Raw genomic sequence first — 17,983 nt, 5'->3', positions numbered from 1 at the left:
AGCGTTTGTGGAAATTATGCAGTGTGGCTTTAAAAAAAAGGGAATTGTACAGCATATTTACGTTTTCCCATGGAGCCGTTGTGGAGCGCTAAACCCTACTTTAATATATCGGGCTGAGGAATGCAGTTCAGGCCGTTGCGGTAAAGCCTCAGATTTGGTGATACTTTGCTGACCTAAGAAAATTACACTGCGGTTACCAATCACGTTATATTCTTTGATTTTGATCACACTTCACCTTGTAAATCAGACTGTGCAGTGTGGATGATGCGTCCGACTCCAGCAGTGTCCGACTCAAAGCTCATTGCAGAGAAGAGTCGATGGAGGCTGGTTACGGGATACGTGCACTGCAGTAACACTCTGTAAAAAGGTATGTCAGCTTTAAATGTTATGGTTAAGTAACAGTGGCAAATGGTTCAAAAGCAATGAACGCACCTGTCTGAAACTTCAACGGCCTCGTTACTGTACAGGATCTCGTTTTCATACATGACTGTGCCCACCCCAAGCTACAGAGAAAGAAAAAGTTTACTAACCTCCTGTATTCCCTTTTTGAAAATAAAAAAATTCAAGTATATGACAATCGCAGGCCACTACCATTCCTTGAGCTCAGTCATAGTTTGTAAGCTGTAAGGTTATGTACAATATTGTATTTGTTACCTTGACATTCGAGCCACAATCATTCATAGGAAACGAAAACAGCGCCCTTGTAGCGTCTGCTTTGACGGGCCCACAGGTTTTCTGCAGCAGGGTCATTTTGGAAGGAACTCCTCCTCTCGCAGCAGCCAGTGACAAGTCGACAATTGCGGTCATTGTCATCCTTGTTGTGCACTCTGCGTAAATGCATGCACTTTTAATTCCAAGTCATCCATTATAAATGAGAACAAATATAAGAATTACCTATAAATTCATTTGCAATGAATGGACACGTTTTCACGGTTGAACTCTGAACTTCAGGCTTTTCCAGATTTTGCGCATGGATCTCAAAAGTGCCAAAGAAGCCTTGCAAGCTAAAATTCTGTTTAAAGAAAAATGAAAACGCAACCCTTGTGAACAAATTCTCTTCCCTTATTGATCATCAAGAACATCCCAAAAATTCTAAATAGAAAAAGTGGGTCTTGCCTTCTTTTCAAATCCAGTGGAGTGTAGAGGTGCGTCTAGCTGGAGCGACTCGCTGTTATTGCTCATGATCAATCCTTGCTTTGCAGCCAGCGCGGACGTCAGTGGTTCGGAGTTCACAGTGATTTCCCACATGTAGTCGGACGGCTTGTATTCAAGTTTAAAGCTAATGCCGCTTTCGGAACAGGAGGCTTCAAATTGTGGAGGAGCTGTCAGTGAGAATATTTCAGTTCAATAGTTAGAAAATATATTTCAGTTCAATCATGGAAATCAGTATAAATCGGTTATTTTGTCTCCATTTCTAACACTTACAAAGATCAGGTAAAATGGCCACATAAGATGCAGAGTGGTTGTACAGCTGGTTCTCAGGTGTGACCATCAGTGCGTAGTTTATGTCAAGCTTGAACTGAATGTCTTCTTTAGAGAACTGAAACGGAGTTGTAGGTTATTTGACAGGTTTTGTAAGGATGGCGCTTGTTATGAGACGTTTATGAACCACCGCAGTCATTACCTTTTGCTGAATGACCAGCGAATTGTGAAATGGCACCGTCAAAGTGTAGCCGCTCGTGTCGTTTGAATGAACAACCCTTACCACCGAGAAGGTGCTGTCATTTCGAAAAGGTGCTTTAAACTGAAAACCATTAAGCTCGACAGTAATGAGCTGAACATCTTGGGGAATATTGCCAAGATATGTTGTGAAATGTTGCTCCTCCAGAACAGTTCCTGTAGAGAGTCCATTTTAGAAAGTGCATTCTGATCCTGTAAAAAAAAAATGTAAACTTCTTCAGTAAACTGACTTACGGTTTTCATCCAAAAGGGTCTGCTTCAGAAGAGGAGTGCGCATTGTCCTCTGAGTGCGAATTCGAGTTTCTATATTATCCTCGTCTATTGAGATTTGCTCCATGTAGAAATCGTAGATAAAGAATTCGAACAGGCCTCCAGCTACAACACTCTGAGGACAAAATGTACATGCAAACACTGTATTCCCAGATTTAGTTTACCACAATTATAATGAAACATCACCTTCCTGTAGCCACCCTCTGCGTCATAAGGGATGCTGAATTCTGTTGTGCTGTTGTATTCCTCCATCAAGTAGCCCTTCTCCCTTGCTTCAGTTGGCTGCAAGAGTTTGCCACCGAGTCCAAAGCTGTAGTTTGTCCTGTGGAAACCCGGGTACAGCAGAACCGGAGTCTCCCACGACATGTACCCTTCCTCCTCATACGTGGGTTCATCTGTTTAATAATTAAAAGATTTGTTTGTTTATCCACCATTATGTTGGAGAAGTAACAAAATAAATGCAATACTGACAGACTGAGCATGCAGCGACAAGATCAACCAGGAGAACAAGCCAGCTCTGTCGGGAGAAGAGAGTTGCGTGGACCACCTCCACCGGGACACCATCCAGCTACAGAAACATTCAGTTCAAATGTAACCTGGGCCTTAATGTATTTGTTAGAAGAGCGCTTTTAAAATCACCTCTGATGTGAATGAGTGGGGTCGTCCATAAGGCGTCCGAAATACAAGCCTGCCGCCCGTCAGGTCAAACACGTAACCTTGACTGCGAGCTTCTTTGAGTGACGTGGACGGCAGTTGTTCCCCGTCTTTCTGAAACGTCACCTGCCAGTCTGCAGAAGAGGGACTGTGGGCCTGCAAATTGCCACATCAGAGCGATCATGCAACAAAGTAAGGTTAGTGTGTTAAAATGAGAGAATAACGCACAAGTTTTAGGTTGTCCCAGTCGTTCTTCTTTGTTGAAGGTGGGCAGGTGATTTCACTTCTCACAGAAACCTGTACAGTAAAAGTAAATGAGGATGTAGAAATAAGGAAAAATTCTGCAAGTGTGCAAAGTCATACTTCCATGTAGTTGACCTCGCACGTGACTTCTCTCAGCGACCAAGGGAGAGATGGAGAACATGTCCTGTTCAGAGTGTGTGTGACTGACATCCCTTTCCCCCTGGGGTGTACTATTAAATTAAAGCCAAGTTGAAACCCATCGTCCACCTAAGAAATGCCAAAACATTACAGCTTTTCTAATTGAGATACAACAAATAACCTGATTTTTGGGGGAAACAGTGTAAGAATTGAGCATTACTTTGTTGGTGTGACAGCTGAAGTAAGACGCCCGTAGCTGAACATTATGCTTTACATGAAGAACTCTGATGCTGTACCCGCACTTTGCAGCATGTTCCGCAGTTATTGGGTGGACACCATTTTCATCTAGAACACAAGACACATTTTAAGTCAAAAACTAACAGTCATTTGATGCAACCAATAATGACCGACCGACAGCCTCAAAATGGAGATCCTTTCCAATGAAGAGTTGATCAACACTGATCATGAAGTAACGTTCATGGCAGATTAGGCTGACTCCTACAGGACAAACACACCAGAATCATAAATACATGAACATGAAGAAGGTGAACTAAAGTTGAATTACCTCTAGGAGTCGAGGTAGATGTCACAGTAGCATAAAACATAAGGGTGGATACCAGACTGAAAGTTTAAAACATAAGTACATATTTTACAACTTTTACCATATAAATGTTTACAGGCTTTATTTACCTAAAGTAGGAAAGAAAAGCCATCTCCACCGATGTAGGAGCACTGTCTAAAACTAGCCTTAAAGCCAGCAAACTACAGCTGCCTTCCAACACAAGCCTCTGCTCTTGGGTTCCACCTGTAACATCCTGGCTCTTCAGTATTTTCTACATATCTGTGGTGGACTCCTCCCCACACTTCACTGATTTGGCCTAATTGCTCATGGGCTACACATGTGGCAGAGGGAGATGCAGCTGGAGAGTGCTTAATCAGAGCACTGACTAGAAATACAGAGGGTGACAAACTGCACACCAGTTTTTGGCCAGTGAACCAGCCACTCTTGGCTTGTGTTCTGCAGATGTAATTTGCTAGAAGCACCAATAGCTTTAGACACTGCCAGCACATCCAGGGCGATGGATTTTGGTTACTGGACAAGGTAGATGATTTTGTTGAATGTTTACCAAATATAGATTTATATTATATGTATTTATATATAAAGTTTTCTTTTTTTTTTCATATATTATAGCTTGATAAGGCTTCTGCTTTTGTGCAAAGCTGCACAGTCTGCATTTATTCCAGATGGTAAGAGTTAAAACCGTGTGCTTGAAGTGAATAGTTCCACTTTGTTCAATGTGCTGTAGACACATTCACAAAACAAACTGTCGAGCATAGCCTTGAAAATGGTCAGTATTTGGGCTTAATGTTGATCTGCTTTTGGATGCAGGAGTTTATCGCACAGAGTGTCGTGATCGGTACTTCATGATAGCTGTGAATCTCTCCTTTGCTGGACAGGAGCCTTATTTCGAAGCTGTGGGTAAGTCTATGAGCACTGCATCGTCATGTAAACCCTGAAAACTATTGAATGTGTTTGCTTTGATATTTATTCATATTTGACCTGTTTGTAGATGAGACCGGCGTGTTTCCCATCACTGAGCAGTATGCAGCACAGTGTGGTTACACTGCCGGTATCCTCATTGTACCAGGCATCGTGGAGCTGCGAGCCTCCTACTTCAGCTGTCACACCGCAAACCAAGTAAAGACATCCACTATTTGCGTCTCGCCATTGTATCTATGATCTATGATGTCCTGTTTTTCAGAACGACCAAATATTCACATTCAACTTTAACCTGATCGTATCACATAATGAAGAAAGGGTCTCCTATGCGTTAAACGAGACGTGTTCACCCTCTCTGCCTTGGTCTCCCAGAGAGGTCACTTGTGAGGTCAATTACCTAGAGGTAGGCTCATGTACTGTAGTATACTTTTAATATTATGTCAGTAAGGAATGTTTAACCAAAAATACTACTCTCTCTGAAGGTGTCAGTGAAAAGTGATGTGTTTTGTCCACTATCGCCAAAGCTGGATATTTGGGACTCTTCAATGCAAATGGTAGTGCTAATCTACTCCTACGCCTCTCAAACAAAGCAGAAAGTGTTAATGTTTTTGTTCTAGGTTCATGGTTCTGCCACTCCCGGCTGGCAGGTCGTTTTGGTAAAGGAGGGCAAAGGGATGAAGCCTTTGAACCTCAGTGAAGCCCGTTTGAATGGCTACACTTTAACAGTGACAGCGAACAGGCTGGTGGCCAGAGCTGCTTATGGGCAGCTGCATTCATCCCGTTCTGAGGTCATTATAACAAACATTCTACGACACATTTGTTTCGGCTTGTTACATGCTGAAGCTGTGTCTCTTTGCAGATCGATGGCATCTCTCTGGAGGTGGTGCATGTTATCATGTTCTCTAGGCAGGAATGGCGTGTGCTTCTTGTTGACCTGGTTGCTCCCTGCACAATTTGTAAGTATAATGTTTCCTATTTTATTGTCACATTAGTTTGATACTGATGCGTTTATACAATACACAGATGAAGCGCCGTATGACGGAAGCGGTTACATAACGTGGGAGACTCCATTGACGCTCTACACTGGTCTTCACACAACCAACTTTAGCTTTGGACTCGATGGAGAACTTTGGGAGCCACATGTAGCCCGAGATATGGGGTATAGTGTGACAAGTGACGGCACAATCAAAGTTGGCATTCCCTATGATGCGGACCGAGCGTACAGGAAGGTATGAGAGTTACAGAATCTTTGGGATTTGTTGTTTTTGACGAAAGTGCTTTACAGAGTGTTGTGACCGACGACTTGTACGACCTCTACACATGCCACTTTTATATGGAGCAAATGGCAACAAGCGATGGAGGCGCAGAGACGCGAACGCGTACTTTTAAAACACTGTCTTCTCTGTTGCGAAGACTGATTTTAACAGAAAACCGTAAGTACTCCAAACTACTAAGAAGTAGTTGAATGCATGTAATTATGAAATGTTCTATTTTTAGGGACTGTCCCGCACAAGGAAATGTTTACAGTGTACCTCGGCAATGTTCCCGGTGATATGGAGTTGGTTGGAATACAGCTGAACGAAGAAACCTTTGAAGCGCCATTTGTGAACTCGAGCTCCTATGCTCTGGACTTGACTTTGTTGCCGAATCACACTTATGGCTACACGCTGACAGTCCCCTTTGACGACCCATTAGTCATCAAACGGGTACTTTGTGCGCTGTACTACCTGTATGTCGGACTGCACATTGCAATAGTGATACTGCGTTGTCCAATATCTCAAAGATGATTTTGCAGTTGATTGTGCAGGCCAACAGTGCATATTTTTGGTGTGCATCTTACGGCTTTTGTTTACCATTTGTTTTGTGTAGTTCTCAGCAGAACATGGCGCGGAGGTGCATGAATTGAACATCGTATACTCTGTGATGATCAAACCTAAGAGAGGGCCTTTTTCCTATCACACCACAATTACTGCACGAATGGGTGTCCGTAAGTCCAATGTTATTATGAAGGGTTTTTTTAAGTAAAGCCTAAGCTCAAATGTGATTCTTGAAACAGCTCCGCCGCAGTTTGACGCGTCCTGTTCAGAGAGTGGCATCACCTTTAAACTGGACCATGAGCCATCTAACTTCCTGTGGGAGTTCACTGTGGGCTCAGAGCCACTGACGCCTGAGCTGGCTGAACAGCAAGGATACATCCTGAGCAATAACAGCCAGACGCTCCAGCTAGAAGTGCCTCTATTCACCTATGGCTACCAATATGAGGTTTTAATTGTTGTGCTTTAGCAATACTAGTATTCGATGTGACTTATTTAAATGCTCTCATACTTCCTGCAGCATATTACTTTGGAAGGCTTCTTGGGCACTTTCGAGACTCATGTGCGGAACCGACATACCTCTGAAGTGCTGAGCTCATCTGTGAAGACCTGTCCATTCACTGCTAAAGAAATGATTGGTAAGAAAAAGGGACATTTGTGCTGCATGGTGGCCCAGGGGTTTGATGCACATGCTGAACAATGAGCGCTGTGCTGGCTTACGTTTGAGATGGATTCATAGACTGCGGACCCGTTGAGAGTTCCCAAACTTTACCTCACTTTCATCATGCTCAGTGTCTTAAGTTTGTAGGTCATAAAATTGTAAAAAAAAAAAAATCAATGCAGTCCAATATGACTAACTTTTTATCTCTCTAGTGTGTTCAAAAGATGGAAGAATGACCGTAGTGGCGGATTTCTCAGAGGTTGCAGCTTATGAAGGGGCCATAGTCGAAACCAGCCTTTTAGATGAGTACTGTTCTCCTATAGACGCTGATAACTCCAAGGCACTATTCTCTTTTCCACTGAACAGCTGTGGCACGAGAGTGATGGTACGTTGGCTTACCTTTGTTGACGTTATGTACAAATTATTTTTGAAATTTCTTTCCAGTTCAACAAGTGGAGTGTGACTTACCAAAATGCTATTCTCTATAGCATAAACTCCAGCACTCCTCTTGGCAGGTGCGCCTGATTTTTCAGTTTTCAGTCCCCATGTCAACTGTTAAACGCTATGATCATCTTTTTTTGTTTTGACAGCTTTCTTGTTCAGTGCACGTATCCTCTAACTGCACTCAGTCAACTTTTCTCAAAGTTTGAATTTGATTCTGAAACGGCTGGTGTTGGACAACTTGTGCACCCTTTAAAATCAGTCTTAGGTCAGTGCAGCGCCGGTCGTTTTACATTTAAATGCCTTACTTGCAATAATTGTACTCTTTTGGCTCTAGCTCAGCAAAGTTCAGCCGCGTTTCCCACCACAAAGCCCACCATGAAACCCACTAAGAAGCACAGAAGAAAGCCCTCCATGAAGCCCAAGGCCACCCGTACAAACAAAGCGCGAACTGGAAAACAACAGACTTATTGGCGCAGAAAAGTGTTAAATCCTTCAAAAGACATTTAACGTTGAGGTCAGTATTTAAACGCATTGTAAATCAGAATCAAGCGTTCCTAATTGCATTTCCCTCCACAGTGAATCCAAATCCAACGACAATATGATTGTTTTTATAGCAATAATAAACTACATGACTCATGGTATCACATTTGAGTCTTTTTGTTTTGGAGCATTTTTAGGTGTCCGATGTATTGATGCAGTATAAATCGGGATCTCTTGAGTTGGTTGGTGCAGGGAGATGTTTTCCAACCTCCACAAATAAACTTTCCTCAGCTTACCTAGAGGAATGAATGCCCTTAAGGAGGTTTTAAGATTTAGAAGAAATGACTGCCCTTAACTCATTCAAAGACTAAAAAACTGCTTCCGCTTTTCAAAATGATAGGATATTTTAGTTTTGAGTCAAATTTGGTACACCTGGTTTACAATGGGTTGACTATGAGAGATTTGCACTGCCCCGTGGTGGTAGGAAAGTGGTACTACTTTTCATATGGGATGCAATTGAATATCTGTTAAAAGCTATATGGCAACAAATGTTACCTCCAGTATAGTCACTCTGTAAAAAAAAAAAAAAGTTGACTGCATGATGATACTTGCTGGGATTTAGCAGGTTAATTTAAAGGTTGTCTCTGAATAATCTATAGGATTAGCTTTGTGTGGTGAAACGCTTAATTGAATGTGACACACTTTAAATATCAAGCAGCATCTTGGTGTTCAGACCCTCCCTTTTGTTCAGGATAACCCAGCTGGATACCGGAGGTCACCACATAAAAATCCACTTGGAAAATGTTACACGTCAAATGATCTCATTAGTTAATGATAAGCAAGAGTCCTGTGGTGTGGAAAGGCGTGCTCAAAAGGTCAGCATTACTAAGAGCACTTTATTGTGGTGAATTGAAGGGAAAAAAACATTAAAGACTGGTACTGGTTGCTAATATTCCAAGTTTGTGACTTTTGTTCGTTCTGACATGACCTTGATTGCTCATTTTCTCTAAAGGCCAGTGCTGTGTAGCTTAGTTTCCATTCAAGTCACTTTCTGTCTAATTAACTCTTGCAAACTTGCCTCACACAGTGCCACCACCTACAACCTTTTAAAGTTCTTTTTTTTTTTTAATTATTATTATTGGTGGTCCATTCACTTTAAACGTCCATTTAACTAAAATTAAAGGAGTACTTGGTTTACACCACTTCTCAACCAATCACGTTCATTGTTTGCCTTGACGAAGTGAGTGCATGGAGGTGGAAGAAGCCTATTTATCCCCACCACTCAGCGCCTCAGTTTATTCCTGCTGCAGTTTGATGCAGAGATGCTTCAGGGGCGAGCACAGGTGCTTTTGGCGCTTCTGGCTTTTGCACTGAAGGTCGACAGTGCTCCACATGGAGAGCTACTGAGAGGAGAGCTCATCAGAGACGATGTAAGCCACTTTTAATGTGTCAGCACTCTTGGCTTTTAACTATTTTCACTCATTCTCATTTATTTCACTTTGAATTGTATGTACTTTAAAATGAATCCAGCCTTTATCATTCCATTTTCATTTAATGTTTTCTGTGTAGGATCTTGCTCGCCTGATCCTCGTGCAGTTTCTGTCTGAGCTGATGGAGATGAATGAAGGAGATGTGGACCCCAGGCTGGAGGAGCAGTTGGGCATCAGAGAAACAGTGATGAGGCGACAGCTGCCCTTGACTCAGAGGGAGCGCCCGGCTGGCTGTCGCAACTTTTTCTGGAAGACTTTCACATCGTGTTAGTTTTTTTATTTTTTATTTACTAATTATTGGCAGCTATATTTAATGTAAAAATGGATACTGAGGGAAAAATCTGAAATAAAGGAAGCACATTGTATTTTTGCAGTCTTTTTTGATTTATTATCACTACAAACAGCACTCTGAATCACTCGCAAAATTACCCAGTTCACAGCTTGTATATAGACGGTATTTAAAACATGACAGCAATGGATAAAGATAACACGATTTGGCAGTGTAAAAATCCAAGAGACTACTTTATTTACACTTTTTTTTGGAGATAAATACTTTAGATAAGAGTATAACGCACTGAAAAATTTGAATGGTTTGTCCATGAGGTAAAACCTAGACATGACATGTGTAGCCCTTAAGTAGAAAATGGGACGGAAAGATGAGATGTAATAAATACTGTTCTTTTCGTGACATTCTGTCAACAGTGCAAGAACAAAAAGGATCAACATCAAATGGATGTGCGTTCATTAACGTAGGATAGTTTGGTGCTATACAGTTAGTGTATGGATAAAATTACATTTCACATTATCAATATAGTCTTTCTTCCAAAATGGCACATTAAAGATGCAAGCTTCACTCCACAGGATGTTAACACCCTGTATTCCCCGTAACACAAAGACATGAAAGCGTAACTTCATTGCACCATCACCTTAAGTCGTAACAGTCAAGTATCAGCCGAGATCCATTGTCAAAACCAATAGCACACATTCTGCAGACTGAAAAAGTAGATTAAAAAAATAGGATCCAGTTAAACTTAAAACAATTCCTGTAGACTAGATCCTTTGAATCTTGGAAAGAGTATTTCTTGATGTAGTCACTACACATTCCTTGTGTCTACATTACACAATCTAGGCTCACTGCAAAACGTCACCGCATACTAACAGACTACATATGTACAATCACAGTTGCTTTAAACGTTTTTGAGGCAGTTTTGAATTGTAAATGGGTCACTGAGGTTATTTTTATTATCTAATATTTCATACATTCCTAAATATTGAATTGTTTTCCAAGTGAAAATGTCCTTGAGTGAGGCAGTATCGATGTGGGCTAGTGGACCCCAAACTGCCTGCAATTTAGGCCACAGTCGTAACAATAAGATCTGGTGACGCTTGTGTACCGTAAAAACAGTTCAATCAGTAACAAAGTGTCATACAATATAGAGGTGAAAATGCAGCTTTGAACCAATAGGGGGAGCTAAAGTGACATGTTAAACATACTGTAGTGCACATGCAGCAGAGGAAGGGGTCAAATGAATACAGGATTTGTGCTCTTCTCAATTCTGGCACAATATTTCGCACTGGAGTAAATAGGGCCCTCTTAGTTAGCAGTCAGTGGAGATTTTGGCTGAGAGGTCCTGGATACGCCGTGCACTGCAGTTTTTACACAAGATGTGGCCGTCCAGTGGGTAGCAGCCCCGCCCCTCTCCCTCTGATGACAGCAAGAGGCCGCATTCCTAAGAAAAATAATAAAAAACAGTTCAGAGGGCTGCAGAGGGCTAAAACAACAATACTGTGTGAGAGGAGCTGAAGAACGGTGAAGTCTCCATAAGAGTCATCTGAAATGATGATGTTTAGGCTAACGAGACGTACCTCACAGATGTAACAGTTGACATGAAAGCTGCGATCCAGCGCTACAATCCTGACCGTCTCCTCTTGACCTGGCTCGGGCATTATAGGCTCACTACACACAGAGCAGCGAGGTGCGTACTTCCTGCCAGGAAAAACAAAAACAAAGATCCCAGTGATTTGTCTGTTGCGCTGTTCTTATTACTCGTCTCCATGCAGGAGCTTTACCGGTGGAAGTCCTCTATGCAGTGAATCTGAGAGGTGGCATCCACAGTGAAGGGCACGCCGTCCAAGCAGCAGTTGCACACCACACACGAGAAGCAGCGCGGATGGTAGGCCTTGCCCATCGCACGCAGGATCCGGTCGAGGATCGGCTTGGCGCACTTCGAGCATTTTTCGAGTGTGCTCTATGAAAACACAAACCACAGACGTCAGAGTCAACATGTATAAAAAACTACGGATGTAACGAAAACCAAATCTAATCACGATATTATATATTTATAGCGTTATACTGTATAGCATTGGTGTTATATATAGCATTTCGAGCATTCCTCTGGATACTCACAATGTAACAGCTCTCACAGTAACTTTTCTTGTCCAGGGCGTAGAAGGGCTGTCCTCGGAGGCGAGCGTGACATGTGATGCAGGTGAAGCACTCCACGTGAAACACTTGCTCCATGGCGATGCAGCCGCTGCCATCTCCAACTACGTTATCTCCACATCGAGCGCAGCGGCCTGAAGTTACAAAGGTTTGTGCATTTTGAATTGAAGTATTCATACTTGTGCATTCCTATGTTATTGTAGAAGCCTGATACAAAAAATACTCTGTACCATCAAGGGAAGTTACCACAGGCATTTGTAAATGTTCAAAATCACTGGGAGCAAGGGAATGAGTCACCTTTTCAATTTTTTGCATTTAAATCAGTGTAAAATTTACACTAATAGAGAAGTATTTGCATATTTGAAGCGATATTGTGTAACATCTCAGACCAGAAAACCATTAAATAGAAGTATTTATTTGTGCTTAAATATGTGGAAAATGTAATCAAAAACAAATGTGTGGCAATAGTGGTCAGGTTTTCACAGACCAAACTGGTAACTTCGCTGAGAGTGGGACACAAGCATTCATGCTTGACAGCAAGACGGTCCCGGATTAGATCCCCAGTAGGTTTCCTCCGGTTTCCCCTACCGCTAAAAACATGTACAACAGGTCAGGATGAATGATGTGTGTGAATGAATGATGTGGTCAGAGGGACCAATGGTGCAGATATGTGCAATCGTGCTTCTGTCAGTCTACTCCACGGGATAATGTACTGTACATACGTAGCTTACCACCACAGTGTGTAGAGTAACGGAAGTACTTTGGGTGACTTGTGTCATGTGAAAAGCTGGAATGTTCCGCAGTGTGGCTTTAAGAATCAGACCGATCTTTAAAAGGTCTGAAAAGATGTGGCAGATATTTACCAAAGTAGTCCTCTGCAGGTGGGTGGTTCATATCGTACACCAGCTTCTTTGTAAGTCGATCCAGCTCATCTTCTGGCCTCGTTATTGCCGCCGGCTGCTGAACACGTAGGTTCATTACTCAGGATTGTGAAATGGCTATGATAATAAAATATGTATCGTATTGTACCTTGTTGTTCTGATATGCCCCACTTTGTCCTGGTCCCGCTTGACTGCTGTCCATTCCTCTTTTGGACATGGACACCTGATTGGCTCTTCCCACCCCGTACCCCGTCTCGGCGTGCATGTCCTGAGCTTGCGAGTTGGGGTGCGGAGGATACCAGCCCGGCCCGGCCTGTGCTTGTGGCGGCGGGCGGGACACGGGCTGACGCGGCGGAGGAGGGGTGTACGCCTGCTCCGCCTGTCTGCCCGTCTGCGAGTACGTAACGGGCTGAGCGGTTTTCACCTGGACGCTGAAACGAGGTCCCGTAGGAGTGGTCGCAGTGGTGTAGGAGGCCGGGACGGGCTGGGGGTAAGGTTTTGGGGTGGACGAGGACTGGTGGACGTAGTAGTCTTGCTGGTGCGGGGCGGGGTAATGAGAGGAGGGCGCGGGATGGTACTGAGTCTGGGGTTGAGGGGGGTAGCCCATGGAGGGACGGCCCAGGGGAGGGGGTCCGGCGTGGTGCTTGTAGTGATCAGCTGGGACGTACTTGCTGTAAGGCACATTGTCATAGAGCTGCAAAGACAAAGTGGTTTGTAACTGGAGCATGAAAGCAGTAACTGGAGACGCCTTACCTGTGTGCTTGTGTCGTGCGGGTGGCTGTCCAGATCAGCGAGCATATTCGTGAGAGAATCAATATCTGCGTCAATGTTAGAGTGATAATGTGATTTCTCTGGACTTCGGTGCTGAAAAGAAAATGATACAAAATGTTAGCATATGATAATTTAACATTATATTTTAGTTAAAAACAACAAACCATTAGGTCGTAGCTGTCCATGTGCGGGCTCCAAGTGCGATCATCTTTCGGACCATGAGGAGGGGGGTAATGATCGCTGGACGGGTGATGGATTGGCCCACCTTGTTTGAGCAATTAACAAATATATCATTGTTGTATCAGTGTCAGTGTAAGAGAAACATCACATTGATTAGTCGTGTGACATAACTCACCTGTAGGTCCAGTTGCCATGTACCTTGTGGCTACATTTCCACCACCTCCATTCTGATCATACTGGCTGTACTTTGGACGATAATCAGCGGCGGCCTTTTTACTGGGTGCACTGCGGTACATCGCTGATGTGGCCGAGTGGGACATTTGGGGAACGACTCGATCTGGACTGTCCACAGTCCTCGGTGGAAGCCAAGTAGGTCCAGACATAGCAGATGCCTGATAAACAAATGGGGAATATTTTTCACAAAACAGTATGGTAACATCTGGCAGTAGTGCGTGCTTGTGTGAACAGGTAGCCATTGGAAACGAGGGATGCTTCAGATGTTTCCAATGGCAACAGTGACACAGAGGAACAATAAGCTGCGGAGCAGGAAGAGAGTGGCCGGCAGGACTGGGGCTTTCCAGCTGCACTGGTTCAAGTGTGAGTGAGTTCAGGGCAAGTATTAAAATGGTTCCATACTTGAGCAGCTGTGAACGCGATGCTCGCGCCACAATGCTCATTGTCTCATTGTTTACACATCATTACCAACGGTGAGAAGACAAAACCAAGGAAATATTATGTAATGATATGGGTCTGTGTAGCACCTGGTTCAAAACAATATATTAAGTTTGCTCTGAGGAGTAAACAACGCTGCAGCTCACAGCTGAGCTGGCAGTGCAGACTACAATACTGGCTTTTTGATTAAAAAGTTGAGTCAATATATTTTTTATTTTTATTTTAACAAGCACGGGGGAAGACCTTCAGCAAATTGTCAGAGCCAGAACAGAGACAGAAGTGTTCTGTCATGTGCAGCGGCCTTAACCACTACAGTAGACTGTCAGTTTCACAAAAAAGTTCAAGTTCACAGAGATTTAAGTGATTTTTAAGTTTGAATACAATACAACAATTACTCTGAGTCTGACCACTCCCAGATGGATTAGAACAAACAGACAGATGCAAATTGCTATCTCTGAGTGTAGAAATTATTAAATCACTCAGACAGATTTTGTATGTGGCTTCAGTTAATCCTATTGTAAGAAGATTACCAGAGAGCAGACATTTGTGTCGTCACAGACCTATGTACGTTTTTCTATTGTCCCGTTTCACTGAAATTGTACTTAAATAAAGGGTTAACAGTTTCAAGGTGAAACGAGTTGACAGATATATTTTACATAGAGGACACGTGTGGCCTTGTTTAAGCCCCTCAGAGCTGAATTTGGATAAATAGACACCTAAATCCAAGCATAGCGTCATGATATTAATCTCACTTTGTTGTAAGCCACTGGCAGATTTACCTTGTGCCTGAACAAACAAAAAATATCCACTTCACAACATATAGCAGAATGTAATGATAATAAAATAAAATGAAAATGTTCAGGATCAGCATGACTTTCAGTGCTGATGATATGAGGCAGGTTGCTTGCATTGGGTATGTTTAAAAATAAATGGCAATGTCTGCACAATAGTTATATCATGCAGGGAATTAGCTATACAAAACACGGGTGAAATAACTTAAAAACCCATGTATATCTAATTACTTTAGGGCAAAAATATCCCCTTTTGAACAAGAATGACCTACATGCAGTACATTGATGCATAATAATCAACCATTGTTCCCTTGTGTTTTAATAGTAATTGCAGTCTAATGTTTTTATGTGTTTAAGCCATTTGGGTGCAACAGCATCTGTTAAAGCCATGACAGCTGTGAAATGTTGAGTTAGCTTAGTACAACAACGCCATTCAAGGCATTTCCACATTGTAATTGAACAATCCGGAAGACATGCTTCGATGATCAAAACGTCAACATGTCTGAACAGCTGATGGGGGTGCAGTGGATCGCCAGCATGTCCCACATACAGTACCTTACATACGGTGCGACGCCGCTCCTCCTCTTTCCGATCCCATCTGCAAACCGAGAACAATGCAAAGTGATCACAAAAAGCCAAACTATTCCACACACGAGTCACTGGTGTCTGCCCTGTACTACTTCCTGCCAGCAGCACATTACACTCACAGCTCATCCAGCGCATGCAGCAACAATGCACTTTCTACTTCTCTGTTTGCCCGCGACATGACAGTCAGTTCATGCGGTGTGTTTTGAAGAGGGCTCGTAGGCAGAGGTGCACTTTAATACCAGGCCTGTTTACTTCTGTGCTGTGCTATTTTGAACTCAAAGCCCGTGCCCTGCCTAGTCTGGGCTAAACTTCCCCATAACAACCGATCGAAGCAGGAAACCGTGACGTAAACGGCTCTTACCTCTTTTAAAAAAACGACACAACTCTCCGTGTAGTGCAAGGGAGATGAGTGAAAGTGAACCCACGTAGCCTGGCGTAGCTTTAGCCTCGTTTACCCACTTTTGTCCCGCACAGAGGCCTTCCCCGCGCGTGACGTAGCGCTCCAGCAGTGCGAGTGGGACGTGCGCGTGCATGTAGCGCGGTGGGGGGCCGCGCGTGCGTGTGGCCTCTTCAGCAAAACAGTCGCACTTGTTTTAATGCATGCGCAACATTAATACAGGGGATACACCGTTATATTTTGAAAAGAAAACATTTTTATTTTTTTATGCAAGATTTGATCAGAGACAAACAAATGGAAAACATTGGCTGTAAAATAATTGGGGGAAAAATATACATGTAGGTCCTTTTTTTTCTATTGGTATTTTCAAAGAAGAAATGATGGGGTAAACAGACCCAGGGGCCACTGCTCCATAAGAAACAATGACAAACTACAGAACATTTTAATGTGCAGTTCTATAGTTTTTGCCTTGTTTATTGGTGGTTCTGGGTTTAATAATAATAAAATAATGCATCGGTTTTATACAGCGCTTTTCTGGACACTCAAAGACGCTTTACATTGCACTATTCATTCACTCCATGCAAGGTGGTGGTAAGCTACTATTGTAGCCACACCTGCCCTGGGGTAGACTGACGGAAGCGAGGCAACCAGTCTGCGCCATCGGCCCCTCCGACCACCACCAACACTCACTCACTACATTCGCTAGGCTTCCTGGTGTTCCCAAACGGTCTCCCATCCAAGTACCGACCAGGCCCTTCCCTGCTTAGCTTCCAAGGTCTGACGGGATTGGGCAGAGCAAAGGCGGTATGGCCACAAAGGTTTAGTGTAGACAAGCAAATTAAAATGAGATATTACATTAAATTATTTTGTTTTTGTTTTTTTCTACAGATCTACAGATGGAGTATATGAAAAGAAAAAATATTTATTATAATATTTATATTTTTTGGAATAAAATTGCTAATGGAAAACACAAAAATCTAAAAATATAAGACTTTATGATGTTAAGTGTCAATTTCACCTTTAAAGTGATAGTCTGGAAGTCTAAATGTTTTAAATATGTTATCAAATGTGCAAAATCGACCACCTGGTTTTGCATTTTGATGTAAAGTAAAAATAAATTATTTTTTGTGAAGTCCCTCCTTCCCAGATTTCTGCAGCTAATCAGAGTCTAGTATCCTCCCGCATCGACCAATGAGACGAGCTTTCCCTGTGAACCAGCCTGTCAGGTCCAATCAGGAGGGGAGGGGCAGGGGCTTGATCGTTTACTTTAAAGTTCTGTTCCTGCTCTCCTCATTTTGCAAACTAAGAAGGTCTTTCTGGTCCAAGAGGGGAGGAGTTTACAGTCACAGTTCACCCTATGTCTCCTCACTTTGGGAACTAACAGACTATCACTTTAAATCTGGTGGTTCAACTTCTCCCGCTCCTGGGGTAAAATGAGCCACAAGACCAACATCTTTAAAACCATCTTTTCCAGACGATTTTCGAAGATACAAACAACTAGAAAACATTCTAAAATGCATGTAAATAGTAAAATTCTGTATTTATTTTATACTGTTTATACACAACAACCACCAAAGCAAAAAGTGTCTCATCTTACCCCACTCCTACCTATCAATTTTGGGGCAGATGTTTGTCACCGCAGCTGCAGCACTAAAACACTCTCTGGAATTTGAATTGTAGATCCAAAGACTGTTGAAGTACAGTATTAGGCCGCTTTTCAATGATCAGAAAACATTTTATGAAGTTACCCTCACTGCAGGATTTCTGCGGGACATTCTAAGGCATAGTGAATTGTGCCAAAATGAAGGCCTTAAAAGAAATTGACTTGTTGTATCCAAAATGTTGCAGAACCCATAGCATACTGTATCATGAAAGTCCACGATTG

At 42.7% G+C, this 17,983-nt stretch overlaps 2 protein-coding genes and 1 long non-coding RNA gene across 4 annotated transcripts; 1 reads left to right on the top strand and 2 right to left on the bottom strand.

Annotated features, from left to right (window-relative positions):
- Window positions 1–367: 367 nt before the first annotated feature.
- LOC306980342 lies at window positions 368–1,014 on the bottom strand. The gene is made up of 3 exons (XR_013794013.1): window positions 895–1,014; window positions 655–827; window positions 368–503 (listed from the first exon to the last, which is right to left on the bottom strand). It is a non-coding gene; the product is annotated as an uncharacterized lncRNA (long non-coding RNA).
- Window positions 1,015–4,379: 3,365 nt separating this feature from the next.
- zpax4 (zona pellucida protein AX 4) lies at window positions 4,380–9,646 on the top strand (the record flags this gene model as incomplete). Its single annotated transcript, XM_079580535.1, has 18 exons — window positions 4,380–4,465; window positions 4,557–4,684; window positions 4,749–4,889; window positions 4,969–5,040; window positions 5,104–5,274; window positions 5,346–5,442; window positions 5,510–5,715; window positions 5,772–5,919; window positions 5,984–6,192; window positions 6,356–6,473; window positions 6,543–6,748; window positions 6,821–6,938; window positions 7,174–7,346; window positions 7,406–7,476; window positions 7,552–7,670; window positions 7,740–7,835; window positions 9,206–9,315; window positions 9,455–9,646. The coding sequence occupies exons 1-18, from the start codon at window positions 4,411–4,413 to the stop codon at window positions 9,644–9,646; spliced, it is 2,430 nt and encodes an 809-aa protein (XP_079436661.1). The 5' UTR covers window positions 4,380–4,410.
- Window positions 9,647–9,804: 158 nt separating this feature from the next.
- Window positions 9,805–15,711, bottom strand: trip6 (thyroid hormone receptor interactor 6). Of its 2 annotated transcripts, none has more exons than XM_079579686.1 (10): window positions 15,669–15,711; window positions 13,826–14,042; window positions 13,635–13,735; window positions 13,453–13,563; window positions 12,848–13,393; window positions 12,682–12,778; window positions 11,783–11,952; window positions 11,446–11,624; window positions 11,242–11,362; window positions 9,805–11,105 (listed from the first exon to the last, which is right to left on the bottom strand). In XM_079579686.1, exons 2-10 carry the CDS (start codon window positions 14,031–14,033, stop codon window positions 10,974–10,976), a joined length of 1,665 nt encoding a protein of 554 aa, XP_079435812.1. In that variant the 5' UTR covers window positions 14,034–14,042; window positions 15,669–15,711; the 3' UTR covers window positions 9,805–10,973. The 2 variants fall into 2 exon arrangements, with proteins under 2 accessions (XP_079435812.1, XP_079435813.1); XM_079579687.1 differs by having other exon boundaries at window positions 12,682–12,775.
- Between the last annotated feature and the right edge of the window lie 2,272 nt (window positions 15,712–17,983).

Source organism: Gobius niger (assembly GCF_951799975.1).
Source record: "Gobius niger genome assembly, chromosome: 21".
NCBI classification, from domain to species: domain Eukaryota; kingdom Metazoa; phylum Chordata; class Actinopteri; order Gobiiformes; family Gobiidae; genus Gobius; species Gobius niger.
Note: the sequence above shows the minus strand (reverse complement) of the source record. Positions and strands in the feature narration are given on the sequence as shown.

Coding starts and splice junctions, on each gene's coding strand:
- trip6 (XM_079579686.1), bottom strand. CDS start 14,033: ATGTCTGGACCTACTTGGCTTCCACCGAGGACTGTGGACAGTCCAGAT. Junction 13,736..13,825: donor CATGGCAACTGGACCTACAG/GTGAGTTATGTC, acceptor TGCTCAAACAAG/GTGGGCCAATCCATCACCCG. Junction 12,779..12,847: donor GGGCATATCAGAACAACAAG/GTACAATACGAT, acceptor CTACGTGTTCAG/CAGCCGGCGGCAATAACGAG.